Source organism: Euprymna scolopes, chromosome 46, assembly GCF_053919585.1.
Source record: "Euprymna scolopes isolate OS-2025 chromosome 46, ASM5391958v1, whole genome shotgun sequence".
NCBI lineage: Eukaryota > Metazoa > Mollusca > Cephalopoda > Sepiida > Sepiolidae > Euprymna > Euprymna scolopes.
Window position 1 is genome coordinate 72,701,485 of NC_136527.1, and position 23,340 is coordinate 72,724,824.

Consider the following 23,340-nt stretch of genomic DNA (forward strand, 5'->3'; position numbering starts at 1 on the left):
GCTTGTGGGGGATGACCTTTTCTCTTCCCTGCAACCTCTCTCCCACAGAAGGGGCATTGTGAGCCTGTCTTTGTTTTATCGTTATTTCCCTGGCAAGTGCTCGTCTGAGCTCCAATCTCTGGTCCCCCTTCGCCAATCTTTCACGAAAAACACCCGTCTAGCTGAAACCACTGTCAGTAATTTTCCCCACTCTTTATCTGTGCCTTAATCGAAACGTAGCTTCCATGAACAAAGCTTTTTCTTAGAAGGGCACGCCTGTGGAACTCTCTTCCGTCTGCCTGTTTCCCACCTGACTACAACTTGGATGTCTTCAAGTCTAACATAAACAAGTTCCTGAATGAACCGCCCCCTTATGTAAGACACTTTATCAAATCTCCATTACTAACAATTACTACGATATTATCCCATTGATTACTGTACACGCTATAACCCTTATCCCCGAGTGGCCTCTGGGCCTTCATAAGTGGTGACTTCCTTGTAAAAAAAAAAAAAAAAAAGTGCTTGGTAAAATTCAATTGTAAGTGATACTCTTCCGGAGTTGATGTTGGCAACTTTCAAGTGTCCATTTTATATGTACCTGGTTCTCATAAGAATTGGGTAAACGGATGCAAACAACCACCACTGTAAACATGCATAGGGATGCAGGTTTACAGTGGTTCATGTGAATGTTAGACGATGCAGGCGATAAATGTTCGGTCAAATGAAGAGGGGGGGGACAGAGAATTGATAATATCTCTGGTTAGAGAGTAGAAGGTGGATCTTGGGTTTACATTCGTCAGCCGCCAAAGTCTTGTTCCCTTATTTTTGTCCTTTAGTTCTCACATTCCATGAGTAATGTTTCTGACATAGAGGAAAGAATTGCTGTTTTTTGGATCAGAATCTATTCCATCAAACACTTATCGTTGGCAAGTTTTTTTACCTTGAAGTACTATTTTTTTAGCTAGTTACATCAAGTGGCTTCATGTCTTGGCAAGTTTCTGACAAAGAGGAAATAATTGCTGTTTTCTGGATCAGAATTTATTCCATCTAACACTTATCGTTGCCAATATTTTGACCTTGAAGTACTATTTTTTTTTTTTAGCTCCCTACATCAACTGGCTTCATGTCTTGCTTAGAGCGATTTCTATAAAAAAAAATTTTTTGATTCTAAAACTATGGCTACCAGTAACATAGCAGGTTTTGTGGTCAAAATTTACTCCTCAAAATCCGCCACGTTCTGCCTATCCCGATCCATACTAACGAAATAAAGAATGTAGCTTGTGTGGTTAAACACACTTAAAAAAATGCATTCATTTCTTGTTTAAAAATAAATAAATAAAACCCCAATTATGCGCACAAAACGAAGTTAATAAAGTTCAGAGGCGCAAAGATTTTTTAAAAAACATGCCCACGCAAATTCTGCGGGGAAGAAAACTTAAAATGTGTTTTCTTCAGCAGATGTACTTGAAAGCATACCACGTGACAAAGACGTGACACGTTTTAACCAATCAACGCTCAAAGAAAGACTTATTTTTCAAAACTTTTTTCCCAACTCGCCTGGGAGCCTATCGAAAAATATATAAACGATGAACAAACTCATCTTAATCTCACTCACTCTTTGCTCTTGTCAACGTCTTTGTTGCAACTTCCTCACTGGCATGACGAAACCCACCTATTCGCACGTACGCACGCACAGAGAGAATAATGCAGACATTCAGCCGTGCACACAAACATGTACTTCCTACCTCTCTTTTCTCTTACCAACGTCGTCGTCATCGCTACACTTATTCACACGCACACACACACACACACAGAATGCAGATATTCAGCCGCGCACAAGAACATTTGCTTTCCTCTTTCTTTCTCGTATCCAAAAAAGTAAGCCTGTTTTTTCATTAAGAAAACAAAGGACATTCTCTGCTTTTTTTTCTTTCAATACAACGAACAGTCTAAATAACTTTCACATTTATAAGAACTCTCTACCCATACACACTTTTTTGGACACTGAAAAATGATTCATTTTTTTTTTTTTTTTTTTTACTTCTTTTTATTTTATTTCACATGTTTGATTTTTTTTTTTTTTTTTTTAATTATTTATTTGTAGTGGAAAAAGGATCTAATCAAACCTGAGTACCACTACAAGCTTAACACACACACACACACACACACGCACTATGGAGAAATTATATTTTGTGCACAAAATATAGCCTTTCCATAGTAAATGAGTATAGTACTGCACAAAATATAGCCTTTCCATAGTAAATGAGGCAGACACTCAAACAAAATGTAGTTATAGAGAATGACTTTATGTAAAGGATACCCCAGGGCAAAACGGTATTCACTGAGATAGCCTGAAAATAAACAGTTGAATAGTACGATTAGACAAAAAAAAAAAAAAAGTTTTTTTGTTTGTTTTTTTTTTTTTTTAGTGATGAGATATTTAAAAACAAGATATAAAAATTTGGACATTCCAGAATGTTCTTACAAATATACACATACCAAATCGGCGCTTTTGCAATCGTCGCCATTGGTTCAAGGGAGATAACTATTTTACTAACAGATCTAAATGAGAATTTGGGACGCTATTAAGCAAAACATAAAATGCGACGATATCGTCATTTTTACTAAACAAAACGTTTGAATAATTACACAAAAGGCACTTCTGCATGTCAGTGACATATTAGCAGCGGAGATGAGTGACCGATCCCTGTCTTTCGAAAGAGAACTGACGTCTGGCGGCAATTATGTGAACCTCCTCAAATATAAGCAAGTGTTTACGATAACGCAAAAATATATATTAACAAAATAAATAACAAAAAATTATATGAAAACATTTATTGAATAAAAAAATCTATCAAAATATAATTTTAATGAATATAATTTTTTTTTTTTAATAAGTTATTCATAACTGAAAACAAAATAAATATGATAAAAACACAAAACATTTATAGATTGTTTTAAGAATTATTATTTTTTTTTATGGTAATGTTGTATAAAAATGTAGCAAAATATAATTTAAAAAACATGAAACATTTATAGAGGTTTAAGTTGGGGGGGGTTGTACAGAAAGATTGTATAAAAATACATAAAAATATAATTTTAGTTTCCACGCATTTTTAGAAAAAGAAGAGTTATCGAACCCTGTTCTCTGACTGATAAGCGACATCTGTCGACGGTTTTTTAAACTAGAATACACATATTCGCCTCATGTCACTGACATGCAGAAGTGCCCACAAAAATATTACCAAAAAAAAAATGTTGTAGAAAAGTCACTGGGTTTGTTTTACAATACACATTGGTACGAAAAAGTGGTAAAAAAAAATTTTTTTTTAAATACAACAAAGGCAAAGATAAGTTACTTTTCTACTTAGCTGGATAAGTTTTTCGTGGTTTTACTCACTTTAAAATGTTTACTTGCAAACAAATAGTGTTGAGCGTTACGTGAGAACAGGAAAAATGGCCGCTACTTGAAACCTAAATATTTGTAATCTCGATAATTACTTCAAAAAAAAAAAATACTGTTAGAAACTCACCCAATATATGTTCCAGTACAATTTATTGGACGAGTTTCTCACATTATTTTAAGTCATTATCAATATTTCAAATATTTAGGCGTCAAATCGCGGCCATTTTTTTTTTCTTGTTCTTACCTAACGCTTGGCACTATTTGTTTTTCAAGTCAAATAAACGTTTAAATGTAAATAAAAACACTAAAACTTGTCAGCTAGGTAAAAGAGTAACTTATCTTGCATTTAATAACATTTGTTTGTTATTATGATTGTTTTTCGACCAGTTTTTCGTACCAATGTCCATTGTAAAAGAAGCACACGTCATTTCTGTTTAATTGTAAGAAAAATTATTTGTCTTTCAACTACTTTATTTAATGTAATAAAGTTTTAAAATTACAAAAAATAAAGGAAAACGCGACATTAATTGCAGAGGAATTGTTATTTTTCCGACTATGCTTTTATGAAAAAAAAAAAAAAAAAAAAAAAAAAAAAACAACTTAACTTCAAGGATATATATATATATATATATATATATATATATATATATATATATATATATATATATATATATATATAGCATTGATCAAGTCCCGTCTATGTTTGTTAACAATATCATGTCAATTGATATTTTAGGCTTGACGATGAATACCCTGGAAAATTCACTTCTGCTTAATAGGTACGTGCAAAATGAATGCCGATGCACAAAATGTATAAACATTTTGACCCCTCCCTTTACTTAAAAAGCACCCAAAAAAATCAGGAAATAAACCAATTTTAATGAAATTTTCAGTATTTATCAAATAATGATTGCGGAATATAATGAACTCATTATGTTTATTTAAATCTTAGTGGAAATGTATTATTTTGTTTAAACAAAAAATACCTTTAAAATACCTTGTAAAGGTTTTCAGTAATAAAAAAAATAAATAAATAAAAAAATTAAAGGAATTTATTTTTGCTTTTTTTTATGAAAATAAAGCATCCTAAAATATAATTAAAAAAATATTCAATTTTTACAGGAACATTACGATAAAAGTCCCTAAAGTATGCATTAATGAATTCTATATAACTCGAAGAAAAATGAATTTCTTGAACTACCGATATTATCATTGAATTAAGCATTGTTTATTTAATATTTTCACACAAAAAAATTATAATAGCAAAAAAAATTTTTTTTTTTTTTTAAGTTACAGGTTTCGCATAATTTTTATATGTAAGATTTTAATATTTTCCTTGCTTGAAAAAAATGGGAAACTCTTGGCGTAATATAATTTTTTTATTTTATTGGCCAATAATTTAAAAAAAAAATTAGTTTAAAAGCACGAGCATAGAAAAACAAATTTAAAAATAGAGAAAATTATACAAACGTTTACAATAGAAATGTACGGATGCACGTCTGGTGAGAAAAAAAAGAAAAGAAACCCCCCTCCCTCCTTTTAATTACATAACTTCATTCTCAGACAGCTTTTCGACTGTCTTAGATTTTGGGCCTCCGTATATTCTGTGTTTACAAAACTACGGTTTCTTGCGTTTTTGACAACGGCAAAATCACTCAGTTTGGAGGCTAATTTAGCTATTTTTTGTACAAACAAGGTGTTCTTTTATTTAATTCAATATCTTAAGACTTTACTTTACTAATTATCTTTGAAATAGACACAGAAAACTAATATTTATTTTTAAAAGGATTTTTTTTTTTTTTTTTTTTACAATGAATTTATTTAACTTCAAAAATTTAGCTGAACTGGGTAGTTCGCCATGAAAATATTTTTCATAACTTTTTTTTTTTTTTAACGTGTACAAATTTTTTTTTTTTTTTCTTTTAGAAATTAAGTTTAGTCTCTAATCTTTCAAATACAATTAGAACGTAGTCGGAAACCTACAAAAAATTATGATAAATCGGCTTTCAAAACTATGTCCCCCATTTTTATTCGTTTATTTTAGCTCGTACCTATTGCTTAATGTTTGCCAGTTTTAAAATATGTTATTCCAAAAAAAAAGGGCAAGTTCGTTTGCATGAAAAAAAAAAAGATGCAAATATTTAAAAACGCAACGATCATCTTAGCAGAAACGTAATATTTATTTAAAAACGCAACAACTTTTTTCTAATGTAACAAAATTTATAACATTGTTATTACATTAAAGTAGTTGAAAAACAAACCATTTTTTTTTCTTAAATTAATCAGAAGTTACTTTTCCAGGGCAGTTTTTGTAATGTAAAGTTGTTGGGGTTTTTTTTTGTTTTGTTTTTTTTTTTGTAATTAATTGAACGTTTTGTTTAATAAAAATAACAATATCGTCGCATTTTGCATACTTTGTTTAATAGCGTCTTAAGTTCTCGCATGAAAAACTTAACGAATCTGTTGGTAAAATAGAGTTATCTCCCTTGAACCAATGCCGATGCTTGCAAAAGCGCCACAAAATCTTCAGCACAATCATGATAGAAATGGTCACGAGAAAAGTGGGTAAATGTACGAATATTATTAACCGTGTTCGTGATGTAAATAATTTTTGGGAAAACTAAGGAGGACCATATTTTGATTCTCATTAAAAAAAAATATATATATTTACATTATCGCTAAAAAAAAAAAAAAGGGGGCCGTATTTTAATATTAGTTTTAAAAGAATCATATTTCAATAGACACCACCAACGCTAACGCTGTGTGTAAAACGTCATCGTTTTACACAAAAACAGCAACGTCATAATTTCGTGTGCTTATTATTTCTGAGTCAATTTCTATGGATGGGCGTTGGCGCTTTAAGTGTTAATGGAAATAACTTTTCTTTTTTCTTTTTTGCTATCGGATTTTTATGTTTACATTGTAAAACAAATAGATTTTTTATTTTAATATTAGTTAAAAAGAATATTTCAATATCAGTTTTTTAAAAAATTAGGTATTTTTTAGATTAGGTCCACCTCCACAATTTTCTTTTAAATGACAACTTTTATAGGTTTTCGACTATGCTGAATACGAAAATCGCATTGAAAATTTTTAGAAATAAGTAGTTATCGTGATATAAAATGTTGTATTATGCATTGTATACTTCGGCGGACATCTTTTTTACGCGCGTGCGCGCGCCATAAACAAATCTAGTCATCTATGACTGACACTGCACACGCGTAAAAAAGATGGCCGCCAAAGAATACGATGCATAATATAACATTTTATATCACTATAACTACTTATTTTTGCAAAATTTCATTGCGATTTTCGTATTCAGCATAGTCGAAAACTTATAAAAGTTGTCATTTAAAAGAAAATTGTGGAGGTGGACCTAATCTGAAAATTTACCAAAAATTATATTCTTTCAATATTAGTTAAAAAAATAATATTCTTTCAATATTAGTTAAAAAAATAATATTCTTTCAATATTAGTTAAAAAAATAATATTCTTTCAATATTAGTTAAAAAATAATATTCTTTCAATATTAGTTAAAAAATAATATTCTTTCAATATTAGTTAAAAAATAATATTTTTTCAATATTAGTTAAAAAATAATATTCTTTCAATATTAGTTAAAAAATAATATTCTTTCAATATTAGTTAAAAAATAATATTCTTTCAATATTAGTTAAAAAATAATATTCTTTCAATATTAGTTAAAAAATAATATTCTTTCAATATTAGTTAAAAAATAATATTCTTTCAATATTAGTTAAAAAATAATATTCTTTCAATATTAGTTAAAAAATAATATTCTTTCAATATTAGTTAAAAAATAATATTCTTTCAATATTAGTTAAAAAATAATATTCTTTCAATATTAGTTAAAAAATAATATTCTTTCAATATTAGTTAAAAAATAATATTCTTTCAATATTAGTTAAAAAATAATATTTTCTCAATATTAGTTAAAAAAATAATATTTTCTCAATATTAGTTAAAAATAATCATTTTTCAATATTAGTTAAAAATAATCATTTTTCAATATTAGTTAAAAGTAATCGTTTTTCAATATTAGTTAAAAGTAATCGTTTTTCAATATTAGTTTAAAAATAATCTTTTTTCAATATTAGTTTAGAATCGCATTTTAATATTAAAACAAATATAGTCTGGCACAAGGACGACAAAAGCATGAGACACCAAATGCTATAATATATATATGTTCATTAACAACCTGGAGTTTCAAATGCAACAATATATGATTTATAATCACACACGTTATATATGATTATTAAAATGGATAAAATCCGAGGATATGAAATTTAAAATGGAGGCAGAGAGACCTACTGTTAGAAGATGGACTGAGAAAGAGAGGAAAGTGCGTAAAGTATATTGTCTTTTATTAGATAAATACAACACTGGAAGCTCAACATTTCACCTATCTTATGCGGCTTTCTCAAGAGGGATGGTCAATGACGAGAGAGTCGACTGTTTAGGGCTATATATATATATATATATATATTTAAATAAGGGGGTAGTCACCAACAATGTGTATTTTTTAACATTATTTTATTATTCCGTGTCTTGGTTTTTCATTGAGAATGATGTTTGGATCATTGTAATAATGTTTTTAAATCATTGAAATCGTTTTTACGCGTTTCAGACGTTCTGTGAAGCGTCCTAGTTAGAAATTATTTTCAAATGTGTTGGAGATGTAAAAATGGCATTTTCGTAGTTAATTTGAAGTGGAGCCGTGAAAGTGTCTATTATTCATTGGCATGTTCAATTTTTATTACTCTTTATATATATATATATATATATATATATATATATATATATATATACACCAACATGGGGGAGTCTTTTTGTAAATTGAACATTTATATACATATATACAGTTTATGATAGTTGTAAAAAAAAAAAAAATTTGTTTATATAATTTTGTTTTGTTTTTTTTACAACTATCATAAACTGTATATATGTATATAAATGTTCAATATATGTATGGCATATTTTCTCTCCTCAAAATTTGAAAATAGTCTTGAACCTTTTTCATTTTTGTATTTTAATTCTTCTTGCCTGAGGAAATCAAATATGATTGAAACGGTCTGCACATCGTAGCAAGATATGACTGTATTTACATAAAGAATAAAATATATAATTTGCTCTTTCATTGAGCACTATCAACGATCCTTGTTGAAATTCAATTATTCTTAATTTTTGGATATCTTTCTACCTGGAATAAATAAATAAATAAATAAATAAATAAATAAATATATATATATATATATACTAGCAAAAGTACCCGTCGTTGACTGGGTTAAAAAAACAGCCTACAGAAAATGGACTCTGATTTATGAAAGTATGATAGGTTATGAAAAGGAAGGGTTGTAATGAGATAGCTTCGAATTTGGGGGTATCAAAACCAAAACAAAATATGATGAAAGTAAAAATAAAATAGATAAACCCCATAATTAATTAGATCATACCTGTTCACACTGAAACACTTATCACAATATTCTGTGGATCTATATTAAAAAACTTTGTTAAACTTTGTGACATATTTCCATTCTATGGAGGTCAGGCACGAACGAACATCCCATAATTTTATTATACCATATTTCTTCAAACTGAAACAATTATCAAAGTATACTTACACAGATAGATATGAAAAGTCTTTATTAAAGTTTGTGCCTATTTCCATTCTATGGAGGCCAGGCGCAAACGCAGACCCCATAATTTTATTATATCATCCCTATTTAAGTTAAAACATACTTATCAAAGTATTATTATGTACATCTATATAAAAAACACTTGTAAACTTTTTTTTTTTTTTTTTTTTTTAATTTTTAAATTTTTTTATTTCCATACTTTGTGGACCAGGCGCGAACGCAGACCCCACAATTTTAATGAACCACTGTTCTGCCAGATCAAACATACCCATTCCTGTCTCGATACATCTTCTATCGTTATATGTAATCAGTTTTTTAAAATAGTCAACCATATAGGAGCCTATTCGTGACCAGACACACACTTTCAGCTTTATATTATATATATATATATATATATAACATTAGAAACATTTAAGAGTCAAGTAAGTACAATACTGAAAATTTATTTATAGTTTTCAAAAATGGAAAATAATTCAAATATGATACATTTCAGTTGAAATTTGACCTCCCTTAGTGAATTACTTTTTTTTTTTCGTTTCTTCATTATCGTTAGGTAACTGTGAATGCTGGCAATTGATGGCACAAGTTCTCTTGTAAATAGATATGGTATTAATGTATTTTCCAATTGTAGTTCCTGCTGACATGTGTATTAGTTACGAGATTAATATTTCTACATTTTAAAGACAATGAAGTATGGAAACATTTAAAAACCAATTTCGATGCTGAAAATTTATTGTTTCGTTTTTCCGAAAATGGAAAATAAATCAAATATATTTCAGTCAAAATTACACATCTTCATCAAACAGAACAATATCAGAGGAAAAAGATCTCATCTAAACCTTGAATAAAAATACATACGTCTATATATATAAAAGTGAAAATGTGTGTTTGTATGTATGTGTGTGTGTGTGTGTGTGTGTGTAAAAACTTTCCAAACGGGTCACGGATTTTCTCCAGATCGGTGTCATTTTAAACTTCCAACCTTCGCCCGACAAATATCGAAAAATTGGCCACAAACGTTAATTTTTTCACCCTAAAATCAGCACTTTTCTACGGGGGGGGTCAGCAAAAACCCTCCTCTCATGACGAATTCGCTTCTACGCATGCGTCATACGACGTCGTAACCTGATTTACTTTAGATATTTGAAAAAGCGACACAATTTCGGTGACGTCATCGCAGCTCAGTTGCTTAGATCGCGGCCTCATTATCTAAACGTTTTGGGTTCGAATTGTGGTGTGAGATGTCTTCTTTTTTTTTTTTTTTTTTTTTTTTTTTAATTTTAATATTGAAACAGGGTTATTTAAGCCATTTTTCACGTGTTTTTTTTTTACTTCGCTTATTCTTAGGTTTTCATTAACACCCATCACCCCCGCCCGACCACACACACCAAAAAACACCCGGGCAATGCTGGGTACCCCCCGCTAGTCTATAATATAAAAGCGAAAACATGTGTTAGTGTGTGCACTTTTTTTTTGTATGTCCAGCAAAGGCTTTTTTTCGGCTGCGTGGGGGGCGAGATCAAGGGGGAGGGGGGGGCTCAAGGGGGGGGGGGTCACTATTTCTTACAATTTTTTATATACTCCCTAGATTATAATATCTCCGATTTACAAAAGGAGTCTCTATCTTTTATTTAAGTGACTTTTAACGCGTTATTTTCGTGCTATTTCTTACTCTTACGTGTTTGCTTTCATATAAAAGCGAGACAGATCCAAAAAAATTTTTTTTTTAAATCGATTCACTGGCCTTCGTGACCAGCACGTGTTGAAGGCAATCCGTTTTGATCATCGTGAGGAATGCCCTTCATATCAGACTTCATTAAGACACTGCCAGAGCTCCCCGCCCCCCTCACAATGGCAGAAAGCTGAAAGCTGAACTGGCTTACAGCCAAACTTAAATGCGTGATTTCATTTCTTCGCCCGCATTAACTCCTTCACTTTCACCATGTCAACTTTTTAATCGCTAAATTAGAACACTTTTCACTCTCTGTCCCGTCGTGGCTGAGCAGTTAGAGGTCAAATTCTCTTTTTCTGCCTTCGCATCAGGGCTTCAGGTTCAAGCCTGCCTGCCTACTACCACTTTTTTTTTTTTTTTTTTTTTCTCAACACACCTCCAAACACCAGAGCAACGCTGGGCATTCCCACTAGTCTATAATATAAATCCCAAATGTCTGTGTATTTGTATGTCTGCTAAAAAATTTGGATAGACATATCTGAATGTGACGAAACTGGTATCATTTTAAACCACAAACTTTCGGACGACAAATATTGAAAATTTCGCCAAAAACATTTATTCCTTCACCCTCAAAAGTTTTCTACAAGGAGGGGTCGCTTTTTTTTTTTTTTTTCAGATATTTTCACAAGTCATCCACTCTTTTCGATTGACTAGCCTTAATTTTAATGTTCGACGCTTCCGGTTTTGCGATGGATGCAACAGCAAAGACATCATGTTTTTTTGGGAGGTTTTTTTTTTTTCACGTTCTTTTCCTCCTTAGCAGTATAGGTTCGAGCCTGCCTGCCTACTACCACTTTTTTTTTTTTTTTGCTCAGCACACACCACTAAACATCTGGGCAACGCCGGGCACCCAGGCTAGTTTATATAGAAAAATGATGTCTAATACAAGACATGATAACAGAGTTTATATAGAAAAATGATGTCTAATACAAGACATGATAACAGAGTTTATATAGAAAAATGATGTCTAATACAGTACATGATAACAGAGTTTATATAGAAAAATGATGTCTAATACAAGACATGATAACAGAGTTTATATAGAAAAATGATGTCTAATACAAGACATGATAACAGAGTTTATATAGAAAAATGATGTCTAATACAGGACATGATAACAGAGTTTATATAGAAAAATGATGTCTAATACAAGACATGATAACAGAGTTTATATAGAAAAATGATGTCTAATACAAGACATGCTAACAGAGTTTATATAGAAAAATGATGTCTAATACAAGACATGATAACAGAGTTTATATAGAAAAATGATGTCTAATACAAGACATGCTAACAGAGTTTATATAGAAAAATGATGTCTAATACAAGACATGATAACAGAGTTTATATAGAAAAATGATGTCTAATACAAGACATGATAACAGAGTTTATATAGAAAAATGATGTCTAATACAGGACATGATAACAGAGTTTATATAGAAAAATGATGTCTAATACAGGACATGATAACAGAGTTTATATAGAAAAATGATGTCTAATACAAGACATGCTAACAGAGTTTATATAGAAAAATGATGTCTAATACAAGACATGATAACAGAGTTTATATAGAAAAATGATGTCTAATACAAGACATGATAACAGAGTTTATATAGAAAAATGATGTCTAATACAAGACATGATAACAGAGTTTATATAGAAAAATGATGTCTAATACAGGACATGATAACAGAGTTTATATAGAAAAATGATGTCTAATACAGGACATGATAACAGAGTTTATATAGAAAAATGATGTCTAATACAGGACATGATAACAGAGTTTATATAGAAAAATGATGTCTAATACAGGACATGATAACAGAGTTTATATAGAAAAATGATGTCTAATACAGGACATGATAACAGAGTTTATATAGAAAAATGATGTCTAATACAAGACATGATAACAGAGTTTATATAGAAAAATGATGTCTAATACAAGACATGATAACAGAGTTTATATAGAAAAATGATGTCTAATACAAGACATGATAACAGAGTTTATATAGAAAAATAATGTCTAATACAAGACATGATAACAGAGTTTATATAGAAAAATGATGTCTAATACAGGACATGATAACAGAGTTTATATAGAAAAATGATGTCTAATACAAGACATGATAACAGAGTTCCACATGCGTGCAGTTCTAAGAAAGAAGCTTTGTTCATGGAATCTATGTTTGTTTGTTTTTGTTTTACGGCATATCAACCCCTTTTCATGTTATTTAATGCCAAATGCAGTGATTTTGAAGAACACTTTTTTAATAGAGTATATTTGTGTTTTTAAGTCGGTTTCTATTTAACCCATAGTTGGGACCCTAACAGGTACTGCCACTCTGGGTCAGAGTGGACCTGGGAGCAATGACAATTAAAGGGTGGCTCCACACTCCCCAAAGCCCGCAAGCTGGGGCCTCACCATCGGATATAGTTTAAGGTTATATCCAGGACCGAAATCTATGTTTAGGTTTAGGCACAGATAAAGAGTGGGGAAAATTATTGATAGTGTTTTCAGCTAGACGAGTGTTTTTCGTAAACATCAGGCCGGTGGAGGGGGGGGCATAGATTGGAGCTCAGACGAGCACTTGCCATGAAGATAATGATAAAGCAGAGACAGGTTCGTGACACCTCTTCTGTGGGAAATAGGTTCCTGGGAAGAGAAAAGGGCATCCCCCACTAGGCTACGAAGTCTATTTTGAGCTCTGTCAAGGCAGGATAAGCTGCTTCTGGCAGCCCCTGCCCAGATGTGGCAACAGTACTCCATTCTTGGACGACTTGGCTTTTAGAGATATAGAGAATTGCATCGGCAGTGAAATATCTACTGGAATAGTAGAAAAAAACGATTGTACCTATTTACAACGCTTCCCCACGGGGCAGAGTAAGACACCAGGGTCGTTTTTTAACATGGAGAAAAGGTACAAAAATAAAAAATTGTCTCAGTCGTGAAGGATTTCTCCTCCACTGAAAGAGAACGAGAAATGGAAGTGCCGCATCTGCAGAACAGATACTACACTTTGATCTTGGCCAAAAGGCCAAGTAAATGATTGTAATACATAGTCATATTATATACATAAAGATGTGATTTTCTTTCTTTTCTTTTTTAGTCTAAGAAATAAAGGGTCATATTATTATTATGACCAAATAGTATTATCTACGATGGTGTACTGTTACCACAGCTGGGCACAAGCTGCTCGGCGCACCCTATTGAGGCATTGCGAGCCTGTCTCTGCTCTTCCGTTATTTTCATGGCAAGTGCCCGTCTGAGCTCCAGTCTATGGTCCCCCCCTCCCAAAACCACCCGACTAGGTACAACCACTACCAACAATTTCCCCCCACTCTCTGTGCTCAAAGTTACATGCTGATTCTATGAACAAAGTTTCCCTCCTAGAACTGCCCGACTGTGGAACAGTGTTCCACTGGCCGATTACAACATGGTAGCTTTCAAGTCCAATGTAAACAAGTTCTTGTTGAGCTGTCCCCTTAAATAATCCAGATTCTACCATTAACGATCACTACACTACCACCTTACATTCATTAACCCTTATCCTCGAGTGGCCTTGACTCCATTGTAAAAAAAAAAAAAGCATTATTTATTTATATAAAAGCGAAAATGTGTATGTATGTATGTATGTATGTATGTGTGTTTGTATGTGTGTGTTTGTTTGTTTGTGTGTGTTTGTTTGTTTGTATGTGTGTGTTTGTATGTATGTACGTGTGTGTGTGTTATGTGTGTGTTTGTATATATGTGTGTGTGTGTGTGTGTTTGTATGTATGTGTGTGTGTGTGTGTGTTTGTGTGTATGTGTTTGTATGTATGTATATGTGTGTGTGTATGTTTGTATGTGTGTGTGTATGTTTGTATGTGTGTGTGTGTGTGTGTGTGTTTGTATGTCTCGCAAAAACTTTCCACACGAGTCACGGATTTTCGTCAGATCGGTATCATTTTAAACTTCCAACCTTCGCCCGACAAATATCGAAAAATTGGCCAAAAACGTTAATTTTTTTCACCCTGAAATCAACACTTTTCTACAGGGGGGGGGGCAGCAAAAACCGTCCTCTCATAACGAGTTCGCTTCTACACATGCGTCATACGACGCCGGAACCTGATTTACTTTAAATATTTGAAAAAACAATCTAATTCGTGGACATCATCTTAGCTCAGTTGCTTAGAGCACGGCCTCATTATCTAAAGGTTTTGGGTTCGAATGGTGGTGTGAGAGGTCTTTTTTTTTTTTCGATTTTTAAAATTTTAATATTGAAGCAGGGTTATTTAAGCCATTTTTCAAACGTTCGTTTTTCTGGGTTTTTTTACTTCGCTTATTCTTAGGTGTTCATTAACACCCCCCACCCCGCCCGACCACACACACCCAAAAACACCTGGGCAACGCCGGGTATCCCCCCGGCTAGTCTATAAGAAAATATAATTTACATATTGTCTTTAAATGTATAAAAAACTATTGCTTATTAAGTAATTTAAAAGTTGCCTCCCTTTGAATATTTTCCATTTGTAATGACGTCTTCTGTGGTGCGTCCAGACAAGAAACAATCACAGACTGCCTAGCAAAAAGAATTAAACTGATGACCAACGTGCATTTGAAGAAATCTATTTTTTGTGCTGGCCTTTCAAAGAAGCAAACGGGCTCCAGCAGGCTCCCGGTTGATAGTACAGACGCTCAGCATGCATAGGACGCAAAGAGATGAAATCGGGACAAACAAGATATTTTTCCTCCCCCACTATGTAAAAGAACTTTAACCTTTTATTTGGACAAAAAAACATCAACCATAGATAAGTTCCTATTTACAGTGCCTCCCCCACGGGACAAGAGTTCGAAACCAGGGTCGTTTTTTTAACATGGAGAAACGGAACAAAAATAAAAACTGTCTCAGTCGTGAAGGATTTCTCATCCACTGAGAGAAAACAAGAAATTGAAGTGCAACATCTAAAGAACAGATACTACACTTTGAAAAGCGATCTTGTGTCTAATTTGCTTTCGTGGGAAAGCAAATTAGACACAAGATCGCTTTTTAATGTGAAGGGAAACCACCTCCCCCCAAAAAGGGGGCACTCTGGCACTGTCCAAATAAATAGAAATTGTCTCAGTATGAAGGGTTTCTTCTACATTGACTAAAGTGAAGCATCAGAACAGATACTACACTTTGATCCTGGACTGAAGGCCAAGAACGTCTGCTCTTACCAACATTTGCAAAATAACACATCTTGCTCTCTGCGTCTTTTCTATCTTTTCTATCCGACATTCATGGCACAAAAGTGCTGCAACACTAATGTTTGCGTTACTTTTTCTCCTGTCATTGTCGCGTTAATTTCTCATCGCATTTATTTCTAAAACTACCTAATTAATTGGATGAAATCCCAATAATACGAGAGTGATAATTCAATAATGTAACATCGAGTGGTCACTTTGGTTGCAGCTCAAAAAAATGAGGCAACATTCCAAGTCTACCGTGACAAGCAATTATTACGGTATGACACATGCATATACACGAACAAATGCCTATACATAATATGTGCATTTCCGCGGAAATATTCTTTATTGGTCCCCCGACAAAAGGAGGGTGGACCTGTAAATTCTTGACCCTTGTCACCCTTGTCTGTCCGTCTGTCCACACTTTTCTCAATAACTACGCCTTGGAATTTTTTGAAATTTTGCACAAACATTAAACATGACAGGAGTAAAAATGCAACAGAACGGATTTTCTGAGAAAACTCCAGTTGCCTCCCCTAAGGGTGCCTTTCGGGTTAAAATGGCTAAACTTGACACTTTTGTGCTTATTAAAAAAAAAATTGACGCCTTGGATTTTTATAAAACTTTCTGGAAAGTTGTAACTAACTGATTTCTATATAATTTTGTCTGTCTATATACTTCGCGATAACTCGAGTGTGCCCCAGGGGCTCTTTTAGGGCTAATAAAAACACTCCATTTTTGGGACTATTTTACCATATTTGTCCAAAATTTTCTGTGTATGTCTATTTAACAGTTTTGCATGGTGCTGAACTCAAATTTTAAATATGTTAAGGCTTTGAGAACTTTTGGGGCTAAATGGGGGGGGGGAGCAAATGATGGACTTAGTCATTTTTTTTTTTTTTTTTTTTTTTTTTTTTTTTTTTTTTTTTGCATGGTGCAGAACTCAAATTTACATATGTCAAGGTCTAAAACTGCATTATTTGTTAATTTTCACCAGGATTTGACGTACCCTGGGAACTTTGGGGGCTAAATGGAGGAGAGGGGATGCTGAACTTAGTCATTTTATTTTTATGCCTCGTTCACTGTGCATTTACGGGGGACCATGCATGCTTCACTTGTTCACTTATATTCCCTTTTTATATATACCAAGCCTTATTTACGAAGCTCAATGTAATTACAGAGCAATATAATGAATGAATGACAAAAGTCTATATTCAAAATTTTATGATGTTGACCATCTTACAATTTATTCCTTTCAGTTGACACTCACAATTCTTGACAGCAACTGCTTGTAGCACAAAATCAATCACTTAATTATTAATGATTGATATAATAATTAAGTGATTGATTTTGTGCTACGAAACAGATACTATCAAGAATTGTCAGTATCAAACTGAAAGGAATAAATTGTAAGATGGTCAACATCATGAAATTTGGAATATAGACTTTTGTCATTATATATATATATATATATATATATATATATATATAGAGAGAGAGAGAGAGAGACGATTAATTAGAATCGGAAAGCAAAAAAAAAAAAAAATAATCAGAACTTTTGGTGTATCAGAATTAGACAAATTTTTGTCTATTTTTTTATATTGATTTTATTTCTTTGGTTTTTTTTTTTAACTAAATTATCCACGGTTCCTACAGGAGCTCAAATATATGTTGGACCCCTTCAAACTGCCGTATGTTAATGTGGAACAGCGTCTCTACACGTATAGAATTAAAATCTACAAGTATTTTAATGGTGAATGCTCAGACGAACTGCAGACACTTGTGCCCCCACGATGTAGACATCCTCGACAAACCCGACAGGCAGCTAAATCCCACCCCCACACAGTAGAGATCCCTAGATGTAAAATATCTTTCTACTCCAGTAGTTTCTTCCCCAGAACCGCTAGACTCTGGAATTCCATTCCAGGTTCCTGCTTCCCTAACTGTACTGACATGCAGAAGTTCAAGTGCAACGTGAACCGACATCTTGCTGCCCAAATCCCAACATAGTGCCCCAGTAGTTGCTGCCCCTGATAGTAGCCCCCTACACAAAAGTGGCAATGCGCCTTGTTTGGGGTGAAAATGTAATAAAAAAAGAAAAAAAATTTTTTTAAATCATTAGAATTTTGTTTTGTACTTATGCACACCCAATTTAGCATAATGTTAAGAATTTTTTGCTACTAGGCTAGGAGATCAGAGTCATATTAAAGAATTAAAAAGAAAAAACTGCACTTGATGCCTCAGTATTATAATATGGGGATCTTCTAAACTTATCTCTGGCCAGGTCATCGTTTAAACTACTTAACCAGAAATTCTGCGGATTTTAATAGCGAAACATCTAGTACATTGAGAATTTAATAGATCGTACGGAACATCGTTTCAAAAATAGTTTTATATAGAAAGATTGTAATACATAGTCATATTATATACATAGTTTTTTTGTTTTTTTTTCCATTTTTTTTTTTTTTTTTGTCTAACATTTTGGAATAATTTTAAGAATTTTTTGCTACTAGATTGGTAGACCAGGTAGACTAAAAAAAAAAAAAAGAAAGAGGAAAAACTGTACCTGATGCCTCCTTGCTAATTACTGAGTATTATAAGATGGGGATCTGTGGGAAGTTATTGCCAATGAAAAGGGAGCCTTTGTGTTATCCTCAGCTATGGTATGCTTCTTTAGGTCCCTAAATACCCACATATCTGCGTTTTTATGCTCTCCTTACGTGTCACGTATTACAGTAATATTTAATGCATCATCAGCATCTCTTGTACCAAATAGGATCCCTATGGATTAACTGCATTGATGCAGCACAGGATGCATTTGCTGTTAGTCTTGTTAACATTTGACTTTAAAAATAAATAAAAAAAATTTTTAAGTTCTATGGGCCCCAGCTTGTTTTTGGTGGGAAAACCTATAGGTGTTGGCCATGGTCACTCTTTCTTCTTTTTCCCTTTCACATTTTTCACTTTTTTCTTCTATTTCCCCTTTCACATTTTTCACTCTTTCTTCTTTTTCCCTTTCACATTTTTCACTTTTTTATTCTTTTACCCCTTTCATATTTTTCACTTTTTTCTTCTATTTCCCCTTTCACATTTTTCACTCTTTCTTCTTTTTCCCTTTCACATTTTTCACTCTTTCTTCTTTTTCCCTTTCACATTTTTCACTTTTTTCTTGTTTTCTCTTTCACATTTTTCACTTTTTTATTCTTTTCCCCCTTTCACATTTTTCACTTTTTTCTTCTATTTCCCCTTTCACATTTTTCACTCTTTCTTCTTTTTCCCTTTCACATTTTCACTCTTTCTTCTTTTTCCCTTTCACATTTTTCACTTTTTTATTCTTTTACCCCTTTCATATTTTTCACTTTTTTCTTCTATTTCCCCTTTCACATTTTTCACTCTTTCTTCTTTTTCCCTTTCACATTTTTCACTCTTTCTTCTTTTTCCCTTTCACATTTTTCACTTTTTTCTTGTTTTCTCTTTCACATTTTTCACTTTTTTATTCTTTTCCCCCTTTCACATTTTTCACTTTTTTCTTCTATTTCCCCTTTCACATTTTTCACTCTTTCTTCTTTTTCCCTTTCACATTTTCACTCTTTCTTCTTTTTCCCTTTCACATTTTTCACTTTTTTATTCTTTTACCCCTTTCACATTTTTCACTTTTTTATTCTTTTACCCCTTTCATATTTTTCACTTTTTTCTTCTATTTCCCCTTTCACATTTTTCACTCTTTCTTCTTTTTCCCTTTCACATTTTTCACTCTTTCTTCTTTTTCCCTTTCACATTTTTCACTTTTTTCTTGTTTTCTCTTTCACATTTTTCACTTTTTTATTCTTTTCCCCCTTTCACATTTTTCACTTTTTTCTTCTATTTCCCCTTTCACATTTTTCACTCTTTCTTCTTTTTCCCTTTCACATTTTCACTCTTTCTTCTTTTTCCCTTTCACATTTTTCACTTTTTTATTCTTTTACCCCTTTCATATTTTTCACTTTTTTCTTCTATTTCCCCTTTCACATTTTTCACTCTTTCTTCTTTTTCCCTTTCACATTTTTCACTCTTTCTTCTTTTTCCCTTTCACATTTTTCACTTTTTTCTTGTTTTCTCTTTCACATTTTTCACTTTTTTATTCTTTTCCCCCTTTCACATTTTTCACTTTTTTCTTCTATTTCCCCTTTCACATTTTTCACATTTTAAGTTCTATGGGCCCCAGCTTGTTTTTGGTGGGAAAACCTATAGGTGTTGGCCATGGTCAGCCACAGGGATGATACTTTGTAGAGAGGGAGAGAGACAAACAAAAAAAAGTGAACAATAAATTGAAATAGAAATAAAAACAACAAAGAATGAAATTATTAAAATAAAATAAAAAATTCGGTATTAAAATTAGAAAGAAATAAATAAGGGAGAATGTGATTAGGTATGTTCGAAAGAAATTTGTTCATTCCCCAAACTGCAAACAACACAAGCAATAATAGTCACAGGTTTTATATTAAATATCCATGGTTTAATTTAGTAGTTTGGAAACATAAGGGGGTGGGCGGCAACTAATCAAACATATATATATATATATATATATATTTTAAATTATATATATTTTAAATGTGGAAATTGATGAATCGCACAGGTAAGAAATTCATTTTTATACTATGAAAAGGTTAGTAATTGCAATTAAGAATAGGAAATTGGATCAAATTTTTGTAATTTGTCTTCTTCCTAAGATTAAGGGTGGTGGTGTTTGATCAACACTGCTGGGGAGCCATGATGTAATACACGGTTTTGTTTTTAAATCCCCGAAACAGTGTTTCATGGTAAACAACTGATGATCCCTTGAAAAATAAAAAAAATTGGTATTATAGTAAATTTGAGAGAGTTGATGCAGTGATTGCAGGTGATTAAATGACTTACTGACTAGATGTTTTTTTTTAACGAATGATAAAAAGTAATTTTTTGTATAGTTTCAAATGTTAAAAACTTCAAAGACTATATATATATATATATATATATATATATATATACACAGTTTTGAAAATAATAAGCAGAAGTTTCTCAACAGCTCTTTCGGCTATCATCTCATCAGGAGAAAATCGATAGCAAACAAAATAATAATATGTCGAAAATAAAGAGTTCTAATGGGGAACTTATTGAATGTGCCAAAAGTACGGGGACACTAAAATAAATTTATTAACGCTTAAAAACGATTAAAATATTGGCACAACGAGGGGAAAAAATATATATATATTTCGAAGCCTAATGCTTCTCATCAGAAGAGGAGAGAAGGTGCTAGATAACATCTTAGAGATGCAACGTCTAGTGATAACTACACCTATGACGTCATAGCAAATAGGTTGTGACCTGGCAACGCCGGGAATATACAGCTAGTCTATCTATATCTATATATATAGAATTTTTATTTTTCCAGATTTCCGCGAAAACACGTGTTAAATATGCAAATATTTTCCTAAACGTTAAAATACAATTGTGGATGAAGATCTATCGATTTAAGTTATACTGGTATTTTAAAATCAATAAATATTTATTATTTTATCATTATTACCAGCAACGGGAGATTCTGCTTTAAACAAAATCAAATAAAAAAAAAAAAAGCAATCAAAAGAATTGTTTTGGCATCGGAAAATATGCACCACTTTTCCTGATTCCGATATCCCCAAATGTTCCAATTTTTCCGATTAATCGTCCCAACACTAATATATATATATGCATATAACCTGGAAAATCTCAGAAATCCACAACAGTCATGTAGTATGATTAGTATAACAATGTTCCTTTTTACTTGTCTCCCCACGAGGGCAGAGTTAGACACAGGGTCAGTTTTTAATGTGGAGAAAATCCAGCTCTCCAAAAAGGGGCACTCTGGATAGGAAAAAATAAATTAAAATTGCCTCAGTCATGAAGGATTCCTCCTCTGTTGACCGAGGACAGAAAAGGTGAAGTGTGGCATCAGAACAGATACTACACTGTGATCTTGGCCTAAAACGATGTCGTGCAGACTGAATGATTGAAACGCTACATGTGCGCCACCGACACCATTACTGCTTTTTGTCAGCTCCTTATTTTGCTATTTTTATGATTTCGTTTACATAAGTTTGGATGCTGATTTTCGATTCAGAATGACGATCCCACATTGACAAAGGATACGCAAATGAGAATCTGTATTCGTGGAGATGACTGGCATCTGAAAGAGTAGAGTTGGGAACAAGACCTAGAATAGTTAAGGGTATAAAAAAAATATATGAGTAAGGGTATACAATAACAGTGGAACAATTATAGTAAGGGTATACAATAAGCGTATAAAATATGTATAAAAAGGTACACAATTATATGTAGGGATATAAAAACTATGTAAGGTTATAATAACTATTTAAGGATATAGAAAACTATGTAAGGATATAGAAAACTATGTAAGGATATAAAAAAATATGTAAGGATATAAAAAAATATGTAAGGATATAAAAAAATATGTAAGGATATAAAAAAATATGTAAGGATATAAAAAAATATGTAAGGATATAAAAAAATATGTAAGGATATAAAAAAATATGTAAGGATATAAAAAAATATGTCAGGATATAAAAAAATATGTAAGGATATAAAAAAATATGCCAGGATATAAAAAACTATGCCAGGATATAAAAAACTATGCCAGGATATAAAAAATATGTAAGGATATAAAAAAATATGTAAGGATATAAAAAAATATGTAAGGATATAAAAAATATGTAAGGATATAAAAAAATATGTAAGGATATAAAAAAGTATGTAAGGATATAAAAAAATATGTAAGGATATAAAAAAATATGTAAAGATATAAAAAAATATGTAAGGATATAAAAAAATATGTAAGGATATAAAAAAGTATGTAAGGATATAAAAAAATATGTAAGGATATAAAAAAATATGTAAGGATATAAAAAAATATGTAAAGATATAAAAAACTATGCCAGGATATAAAAAACTATGCCAGGATATAAAAAAATATGTAAGGATATAAAAAAATATGTAAGGATATAAAAAATATGTAAGGATATAAAAAAAAATGTAAGGATATAAAAAAGTATGTAAGGATATAAAAAAATATGTAAGGATATAAAAAATATGTAAGGATATAAAAAATATGTAAGGATATAAAAAAATATGTAAGGATATAAAAAAGTATGTAAGGATATAAAAAAATATGTAAGGATATAAAAAAATATGTAAGGATATAAAAAATATGTAAGGATATAAAAAAATATGTAAGGATATAAAAAAGTATGTAAGGATATAAAAAAATATGTAAGGATATAAAAAAATATGCCAGGATATAAAAAAATATGCCAGGATATAAAAAACTATGCCAGGATATAAAAA

General features: G+C 31.6%; 1 protein-coding gene and 1 pseudogene across 12 annotated transcripts in view; both read right to left on the minus strand.

Annotated features, from left to right (window-relative positions):
• LOC145271177 (type-1 angiotensin II receptor-associated protein-like) overlaps positions 1-23,340 on the minus strand; it is a 194,086-nt gene that overhangs the window by 12,454 nt on the left and 158,292 nt on the right. For 4 of the 12 annotated variants that reach the window (XM_080126713.1, XM_080126715.1, XM_080126708.1 and 1 more), the window contains exon 5: positions 22,129-22,165. In XM_080126713.1, coding sequence (XP_079982839.1) covers positions 22,129-22,165 — 37 coding nt within the window. Of the gene's footprint in view, positions 1-2,299; positions 2,331-22,128; positions 22,193-23,340 lie in introns of all 12 variants that reach the window. The other 8 variants (XM_080126717.1, XM_080126716.1, XM_080126709.1 and 5 more) reach the window with 2 other exon arrangements.
• LOC145271869 (U2 spliceosomal RNA) lies at positions 13,689-13,823 on the minus strand (annotated as a pseudogene).